The sequence below is a fragment of the Diuraphis noxia genome, unplaced genomic scaffold, assembly GCF_037042655.1.
Source record: "Diuraphis noxia isolate RWA-SAM2 unplaced genomic scaffold, SU_Dnox_SAM2 contig0001, whole genome shotgun sequence".
Lineage (NCBI taxonomy): Eukaryota > Metazoa > Arthropoda > Insecta > Hemiptera > Aphididae > Diuraphis > Diuraphis noxia.
In genome coordinates, this window is record NW_028301711.1 from 57,111,440 (window position 1) to 57,121,852 (window position 10,413).

Here is a 10,413-nt window from a genome sequence, read left to right on the forward strand (position 1 = left end):
GAATTCTTGAAATAATATTTAGTTAGGTTTTATATTATATACGTGATCTTTATGACACCGTATCATGTATTTTACGGGATCACTAGAAAATATTTTCTACGCATGATAATAATATATACAATATTATCCTTTAAAATGATTGTATATTTACATATTATCATAAGTAAATAAATTAAAATGTTGATAATATACCAATATCATATACTATTGTATACTATAGTATTATAATAATATAATCATAAAAGCTGAGTAATTTCTATAAAAAAAAAACAATAAATTTCAGACTATTAGATATTAATTTTATTCTAAAGAAAACACAATAAACGACAAACAAATATAAATGTATACTAATGAATTCAAAGTAATGAAATAATCTTTGTTTTTGTAGACTGAGATGAGCTTGAAATAATATTTTTTTTCAATAAGTCATTTCAACTCTAACTCATTTACTTTCCCCACCTCTGAAAAATTCCCATTCTTTGACATTTGCAATTTGTTCCCCAAAGATTGCAACGACAAGAACTACTGTTACAGCAGTACTTGGGCCTGTGGTCGCAGTTTCCTCCTCTTGGCACACAATATCTACGAAATATTTTATGGCCCGGTTTCCTTATTTAACAAAAAATAGATAAAACAGAAAATATTTACTATTATATTACTTCCATAAAAAATAATTGTTTCTCAATATTGTATTCAACACAATTCATTCAATGAAGAAATTATATTTTAAAAATAAATTGTATCGATGTATTACTGTAATAGTGATGTTTGTTCTTACCTTTTTTGTACATCGGATAAAATTAATCCATTATCTTCTGCATCCTTGTCCGTGTAATCTTCTATGTCTGTCAACAGTTCAACTCCATTTTCTTCCTCTAAAAAAAAAAATAAAAAATAAAAGTATACCTACAAGTTGTTTTTCGATGTTATATTGTAATAAATACACTATTAATATCAATATGTGCCATAAATAACTAAATAAGTAACATGTTTCAGCGTCTAAAAATATACAGAATTAGGTAGGTATACTGTTATACAAATATATTATTGTATTGGATAAACAGAGATATATTATTATTTTATTCTTCAATTTCATTTTCAACCAGTTTAAAAGTACAAAGTATATAAAGTTATAAAATAATAACTATATGAGCTCATACATTCTACATCGTAGGTGCATCTTATTGAGTGAAAATTACATATTAAAAATTATATAATAGGTAATACATTTTGATTATTGAAACTTTTTTAGATTAAATTTTATATATTTATAATGTGAAATACAAAAATATTCTAAAAAAACTCAATGTAGTAATATGTTATATCTATATCTTATCAAATGATCATTATGTGTTATATTTATTAACAGTATAATATGTATATTGTATTCCGCCATTACCTGCTCGGCTGCACACAACTATTATATAATTTATTCGGAACATTGGGTAACTAATTTTACAAACTTATTTTTGAACTGTTAAATAATAAATTGTAAAATAATATAATATTTATATCAAGGGCACAATAACCAAAGGGGCTGAGGAAGCCGTATTATTATAATTGTTTAGACCCTTTTTATTTCTAATATAATACACTGGTCTTAGATTTAAATGTTCATAATATATATTCTAAAATTAATATTAGGTACATTTACATACAATTTGATTATTATTTTTATTTATAATTATCATATAATATGTACCAGTAGGTACCTAAAATCTAAATACCTAATTATTATCAAAGAATGTATATAAAAAATAGATTTGATAATGTGAATTTGTTTAATAGTATATAGGAATAAAATACACAAATTATTCTAAATGGATGCTAAGTAGTTTAGTAGCTTTCGGTTAAATTTAGACTATATATAGAGTTACAATTATTATATCGTAAGTATCTGATAAATATCATGTGAAAGGCTGTATAAAAGGGTGGAGTGAAAAATAGTACATGATGTGATTATTCTTTAGCTCTATAGGTACTTGAATTCAAAGGGCACGTATTACAATAAGCCTATCTAGTCATGTTTTGACGTTTTAGTTAAAATTATACAGATCATTTTTAATTTTTCTAGGATGACTGAAATATAAGAATAGGTAGATAGATATTTTAATTTTAAAATATTGTTATTCATGCCGTTACAATTCAACTACCTAATGTAACACTTCGGGATTCTAATTTCTTAATAATATAATTGAACAATCTTAATGTGTAAGTAATTGTATATTATATTTTATTAATATAATATAATTTAAAACACTTTATTAAATCCAAATTGAGTTACCTACATATCTTAATAATATTATTTAATACTATAATACAGGTATAACCTGTACCTATACTAGGTAATGTATTATTGTATCTTTATTTAATATTCATTGTGAATCACGGTTAATTATCATAAGCTGAAAAAATATGTACCCATTAATAAATAATAATATTATATGTTATATGTTTGTAATGTTTTTATCTTAGATACCTACTTAGATTATTATTTGGTGTCTGCTTAACGAGGTGGATTGTTAATATTGAAGTTTGTATGCAAAACAAAAATAATTTCATATTTCGATGGTTGCAAAAACTGTTCATCAAAAAATAAAATTCTTGACAACTTTTTAAAAATAAAGACATTTTTATAAGTGAACCTCGCTTATTATGGTATGTATTAAATTACATACATTTTCGTAAAAACAAATCATTAAAAAAATATTTATATATTAATATAATAAAAATTTTAAGTATTAAAACCAGCCATTAGCTTAGCATAACTTAGCAGTCAAGGCATTTTTCTAATAAAAATAAAATAATAATTTTACTTCTTAAGGGAATTATATTTTCTCTATAACATACATCTTAAAATTTAAGTAATTTATTTTAGACTATAATCACCTTGTCGTTGGAGATGTATTGTTGTTATTTAATTATTTTTGCCAAATAAATAATATAGTAAAAATATTAGTTAATAAATAGAGCTTATTATTTTTTTTTTATTAGCATTTTCGACTTCCGCTCTACTACGTGAATTAGTGGTAACTGGTATATTGATGTTGTATACTTATTAAATATTAATTGTTTTTGAATTATTTATTCTATAGTCAGTTAAAAAAATTATTCTATACTTACCAAGCGAATCTCTATCCAAGTAGTTATCTAGAGGTGATGCAGTTGACGTATTTTGCAGTAAAACGAGAGATATATGGAAAACCATAAAAATGGTAACAAAATATTTCATTTTTAATGTCTAGAATAAAAAAAAAAAGTTTAAAATATTTCCAATAAATTTGTAAAATAAAAATAAAATAAAATAAGATATAAGTTATACCATGTTTGTATTTATGTCCTATATTATATTATATACAGTAAATAAATTAGGTGTCGAATTGTTAAAAATTAAAATTATTTATTAATATTATAATTTTTAAAAAATGAGTACTTATAAATTAATATCGATAGTTTTTAATATTTTATGTTACCTATTCAAAGTATTATCTAATAAAATACAGGCTTTTATTAGTTTTATATTTGTACAATCAGTTTTAAAAAAGCGAATATTACGAATATTATTTAAACTTCTGTTTATATACATGGCTATTAAAAGTTATTATCAAAGTTTTAAAGTTATAAAATACTAAAATAGCATAGCCAGCCACGTAGGTAGGTATAGCTATAGCAGGGACCTACTTAGTACTTACTGCATATTTATTTCCATTTGAGTATTACGTATTACGTATTATCTTCATTAATGTATGGTTTTAAAAACAAACGAATAACATAATAATATAAAGCTGTACCTAATGTATTTTGTGTCATTATACATATAGGCAATAGCCAGAACTATTAAATATCACACAAAATTATTATTTCATAGAAGTGCATTCATATACCTAGGTAATGTTATACACATTATATTTAGGTATACAGAAGGTATTTTTTCGTTAAATTTATTACCGATGGTTGTATAATATAGGTAGGTACATTAAAATTAAAATAATATAGTGTTTAGGAGGCAACATGGAACATTTAGTAGTTACTCGTATTTATGAAATTCATCTTAGAACACATTCCAGTGGTTCGCATTACATTAAAACAATAGCTGTCGTTAACATAATAATGTGTTTACATAATGACCGATGATGTATGTTTGGCGTATATAGTTATGGGTATAACAAAACGTTGCACCTAGCAGCTATTATACACTACTATACAAAAACCTTATAGTTATTCATATCAATTATCTATAGGAATTATAGGATAATGTGTTGGCAAATGTCTATAGAAATAAATTCGACTTTCAGTTTTCCACGGTCAGCGTGATGCGTGAATTTCCTGGACAAATTAACTCAATAGTGAGTTCAAACAATATGAGTTAGTTAGGTGTTCGGAAGTTTATGGATTTTGTTATTGAATTTAAATTTGAAACCAAATTAAAGACTTAAAATTATTTTGAATAAAGATAAGATACCTATATTATGTTTAAAATTTGATTTCATTAGTTTATGTATGTATAAGTAGGTAGGTATATGGTTTTTCACCTGTCCATTATTTTAAAATAATTTCAAGATACAATAAAACTCGAAAATATGCAAAATACTTGTTTGTCATATCTGCTATTATTTTCTTTGTATTATTATCAGTTGAAACTAGGAAGCAACATTATTATAGTTATATGTTGGTAGTAGTAGGTATGTAGGTGACTAATAAAATAATTGGTTCATAATTTATAATAATTCATATTATGTATACCCAAGAGAATGAATTTAATAACTTATTAAATCCGAGTATCAAATTTCTCTCGGCATTTATATATTTTTATATATAAATTATGAAAGTTATATATATATTTTTTTTTTATTCAAATAACATATTATATCATATTTATACACGATAACTCTATTAATATTTTAGTTTTCCATAACACAACTCATGATCATTATTTTATGGTAAAGCATGAGCCCTAAAAAATATATTCAAAAGTACATTTTACTATCTAAATCATAAATATACATAATTCATTTTTCTGTTAAGTTAAAAAAAAATATTTTTAAATAACTATACATTTGAAAATAATATTATATTTTATAATGTTTTTATTATTCAATATGATGAAATTATAAAAAGAATTACTGTATAAGTATGTATAAAAGTGAAATTAATCTTTAAATTACGATTTGTATTAAATTATAGATAGAGCTCGATTTTATAAAATTTGGTATAGATTATTGTTTAATGTATTTATTTATTAATTTTTATTGAAATAAAAACCAACGTTCCAATATTAAAAAAACAAATATTTATCAATTAACGAAACAGTGGATGAATCAAGACAGCCTCTATACATCTACCTACTCAACCAAATTTATTATCTCAGCTCTTAATCGTACTGTCGCATTTAGTAATTTTTATATATGTACATATAATTTATCCCAAAAACAGTGGCTACTGATGCCGATAGTTATTTTAAATAACAGCCATTATCAGTTGAACTATGTGTAAATAAATTGATATTTTATTTTTACGATTTATATCAATTATATCTAACATAGCCCGTCATTAAATATTATTAAACAATTAAATAATCATGTTTTTACTTTAAGAAATGATTATGATTTGTTTATTACGTTCCATTTTTAATGAAAAAAAAAAAATAACAAATTATCATGGGAATAATTTACATAATTAATATAGTTTCATTTAACGATTTATACTTTAAAAGGACATTACTGAATTTTGTTAGTTATATTATTATTCATAATGATATACATTCTTAGCTTTTATTTTTAATTAAATCTGTATAATTTATAAGGTGCATTTATAAAAACAACGAATTTAAAGTAATTTTAGCTAATAACCGCTTAAACTTAAGCTGATAAAATAAAACAATAATAATAAACTTGAGCTTTTATTAGGTACATTATTTAATCAATTACAAGTAAAAAAAAAAACCATTATTATTAATTTAATATTTTTTATTGATTGCCATAATGTAATAGATATGTACCTATTTTATGTATGAAATTATTATTATTCTACAATTATCAAAACCTTATCATACATAGGCCCACATAATGGGAGACATAATATTATAGTATAGATGTGACACGAGAGTAAGTTTTGAAAAAATCTCGGCAAAGTATCTTTAATGGTGTTCTAACAAAACAAATTAGTAATTACTACCTTTTCGTTAAATATCATACAACATAATAATAATTTTAAACTTGATTACATTTAGATAGAAAAAGGGAAAAAGTATGTGACCAATCTGCTGTACAAAGTACAATAGAAGTCAAGCATAACTCTTAATTGAGTAGGTCACTGTAATAGATTTGTTAAGTTGGTATGAATTAAATGATAAATCATTGCATACGAAAAAGGATTCTGAGTGGTTACGGTCTGTCAGAGACGGCCTTATTATTGATATTAACATATCAATGTACCTATTGGCCCTTGCAAATAATTATTATACGGTAATTCATATTACAATTAATAGTAATACACTAATACACAACTATAAAAAAAAAGCAATAGCATACCTACAATTAACTTAATTGTTTTGAAAATGTTACCGTGTATATTGTATATAATAAAAAGGTAATAATAATAATAAACTTGTAAGTTTCAAATCCACAGGAAGTTTTTTTTATCACTACAAAATAATAAAATTGTTATTTTTGGTTTAAATTTCAAATTTTGTCTAAATTTTAACTTAAAATGTGAATAAAAAATCTAGTTCATATATTTTTAAATTTTTTAGTTCCTGATGGTAACTTGTCATAATAAATTTTCAATCCTTAGCTATTCAAATTGAACAATTTATATATTTTTCACTAAAATATTGAGGAATTGATAGAAAATGATATAATGAATGTTTAATACATTTATGGTTATTACGTTATTAGTTTTGAATAACAATAAAATATTAAACATCGATTGTTGGAATATAGTTAATTTACAGGTGAATATCCTATATTGTGAGGAACTTCTAATGTTTATACAGAATGAATGCAACTCCCCGGTAATCTTTTTTTTTTTGTTAGAGGTAGAATATTTTATAAGAAATTTCTTATTATAATTTAAAATCTTAGAAATAAAATAAACCTAATTTTCGAAATAATTTACAAATTTTCGCAACTTTTAAGTTTTTTGTCCAAATTCTAAATTTGACCATGCGTTTTCCATATTTTTATAATTGGCATATGAACAACTTATATAAGGAACCTTGAACTAAATTAACATTTTTGTACTATACTGAATGAACATATAGTTTTATTTACATATTTTTTACGGAAAAACTAAAAACTAAATTCAAAATATCAAATGTTTATATATAACATAAAAACATCAATATATTTTGGAAATATGTAATATTATGTTAAGAAAATGCTATTGTCAACATTTTACCAAGAATTGCATATAGGTTATAGTAGAAAGTTTAATTGTTTTTGAGTTAAGTAATCACACGAAAAATAAAATAAAATATATTTTGCGGAAAAGGTTTTGCAAGGTTTTAATTTGTTTTGTTTTTTTTTTAAGTAAAAAATCAAACCATTTTCTTTCTATAGATCATAAACACGTACACACAAAAAAAATCAACATTCGCGCATGATTCTAAAATTAATACAGACATCATTTTGTAGTTTGTTTAGAATCTAAAATAAAATAGGTACCTACTATATCATATTGTCAATAGTTTATTTTTGTTATACATTATTAATATGACATAATCGTTGTAATAATATCAAACAAACATTTAAATATTGATTAATAAGGTACATAATATTATGTATCAATTTTTTTTTTCAAGAATGCTGCAAAGAAAAGTAAATATTTTAAATTTTATTTTTATTTATCATTTGTATAAAATACAAGTTTTGTATATTTTTAATTGCAATTTTTTTTTTTTAATTGAATAATAATTCAAAAAGCATTTTAATATAAAACTTTTATATAAAAAGTCATACTATTTTATGTTAAAAACGATGTTGTTTAATTTTAATAATAATAAAAATAGCATCGGATTCTTAATAAATATTACAGTATGATAAACATAAATAAATGGCGAAGAAATTATTATTTTCATTATAAATACTTATCGTGATATTATTATAATAATTATTATAATGAGACTTTTTACTTATTGGTATTGGTAAATATAATATGTATAATATTATGAAGTTTTTTTACTGGATTATGAATAATTGTATATAATATAAAACTTACTTTTGATGTGTTGGTATAGACGACGGAAAACGATAGACGTAAGAGTTTCAAGTATACTGAAGGGATTCTGAGCAATATTATGACAGTTCCTGCTTTTATAAGGAAGAACCGCCGTGCGAAGGGTGGAACAATCACCCAACAACTTTTGTAAGCGCAAACTCCTCTGATTTTGTCCACACATAATAATAACGAATTATATTATGTTCTTTTGTTTCGTCGATGTTAACGACAAATACATGGTCTATCATTCAAACTAAAATAAAAATATAAAAGCATTTATATTTATTTATTAATATTTTGTAAAATACATATTAATATAATTTAAGTAAAATATTTCGATGACATTCTCTTGTAATTATTATTATTTTATATATATACTAACATATTAACAATCTAATTTCATTTCTACAAAATAATGCGTGGTAAGAATATTTAAGTAAAAAAGAAAGAATTACGCATTAATTATGTATTTATTTATAATATGCATTGATTAAAATAACAAATTCATTTATACAGAACAAGATAATTATTTTATACCTTAACATAACGTGATAGGTAGTCATTTTTGTAATAATCGTTTAAAACAAATTAATTTTATTATTTTTTTTCATTAAATAAATAAGTAACATTTACAATCTATATATTTAAAAAAGGTTACAATAAGCAAATAGTTGAACATATTATATTGGGCATGGTAACGTACAAAAGAGAAGCTATCCAGTGAGAGAACTCTTAGAGGCTTAGACGTCAAATTAAATTTAAAAATTGTAAAAAAAAAGTATTTTAATAGTTGGTAATAATAATGATTTCTCATTATTAATTTTAAATTATATTATAATCATATTAAATAGGTAGTCCATAAAGAATATATTTTAATTTTTATGCATTACCGTTGTATATCAATTTATTTCCGAGGAAAAATTCTACAATATGCAATATTGCAGTTATTCATATTGAGAACATTTTATTTACGAAAACATTTAACCCAAGTTTAAATTAGATTTTTGGACCTATTTGATTTTCAGCCATCTGTCATTGGATAATATTTTGAATGTACCTATATGAAATCATTAACAATATGACGTATTCAATTGATTCCTCCTCGATTCCTTGAATTGGCCTTAGAATTCAATTAGGTATTTAGTTTATATATGGCTTAAATTGATTATTATAATTATTATTTGTTGTACCTTATCTAAAAATAGCGATTAGTAAATCATGTATCTAACGTTAGATTGAAATCGTCAGTTTTATATTTTAATTCAAATTGATCATTTGAGTTATTTAGATTTAAAATTATTTTACATAAATAATTAAAATGGTTTTAAAACAATTGAATAAGTTTACGAAGGAAATCTATTAAATAATATAATAAACGTAATTTCGTCGATGTCGTTTAATTTCTTACGGATAGTTTGTAGTAAGTAGGATTCTAATTATAATATAATACTAGACTAAAGGAGACATAAGCACTTGAATACGTAGTTGACTTTAGAAGTTTTGATATGTAAGTATTATTTTCTTCAACATTTCAAAGTTAGATTATCATCTACGAAATAAAGTGTACGTATCATATTATTACACTTGGTTCTCTAGATTATAAACTTTCATGGTGTTTGCTAATTTTAAAATTAAATTCATCGCATTTATGAAATGTTTGAAATAGAAAGGATGCTATTAATTGCCGTATGTGTTATCTTTGTTTACAAATGCGAAACATAGCAAAATGTATTTTTCATGGGTAAGAACTACCAAGACTGTAGTTCAAGTTAAACAACCACATTTTCACATCATCATAAAGATTAGAACATTGACTGCACAACGTTAATTACATTTTTCGATATAACAAATACGAAAAAATTATATTTGTACAAAAATTCATTATTTCGAATTTTTCAAGTCTGAATAACTTTTTTTGTTCTGACATCAAAAAATAAATAACTTTGCACAATAAAAATGTCCTTCTCTGTATTATGTGAAAATTGGTTGTTAAGATTGGACTAGGTACAGGCTACAACTTGATAGTTGATAGGTTCTAACCAACGAAAAATTGTTTTTGCCATTTTTCACATTTGTAAGGCGGAATACAGCGGGTATAGCGTCCTTTTAAGTTATTTTTTTATTTTAGTTAAGTCACGGTATCACTCACCATTAATTAAATATAAACAGTAATGTAATTATTTAAATATATTATAT

General features: G+C 23.1%; 1 protein-coding gene across 1 annotated transcript; it reads right to left on the minus strand.

The window, feature by feature from the left end:
- Positions 1–277: 277 nt before the first annotated feature.
- Positions 278–8,308, minus strand: LOC107162719 (xibalbin-1-like). The gene is made up of 4 exons (XM_015509729.2): positions 8,218–8,308; positions 3,124–3,241; positions 779–875; positions 278–609 (listed from the first exon to the last, which is right to left on the minus strand). The coding sequence occupies exons 2-4, from the start codon at positions 3,230–3,232 to the stop codon at positions 447–449; spliced, it is 369 nt and encodes a 122-aa protein (XP_015365215.2). The 5' UTR covers positions 3,233–3,241; positions 8,218–8,308; the 3' UTR covers positions 278–446.
- Positions 8,309–10,413: the final 2,105 nt, after the last annotated feature.

Bases quoted from the DNA above. Each gene is read 5' to 3' on its own strand.
- LOC107162719 (XM_015509729.2), bottom strand. From the start codon at position 3,232: ATGAAATATTTTGTTACCATTTTTATGGTTTTCCATATATCTCTCGTT. The intron at 876-3,123 runs GTAAGTATAGAA...TTTTTTTTTTAG, and splicing joins CTTGGATAGAGATTCGCTTG to AGGAAGAAAATGGAGTTGAA. The intron at 610-778 runs GTAAGAACAAAC...TTGTTAAATAAG, and splicing joins TTATCCGATGTACAAAAAAG to GAAACCGGGCCATAAAATAT.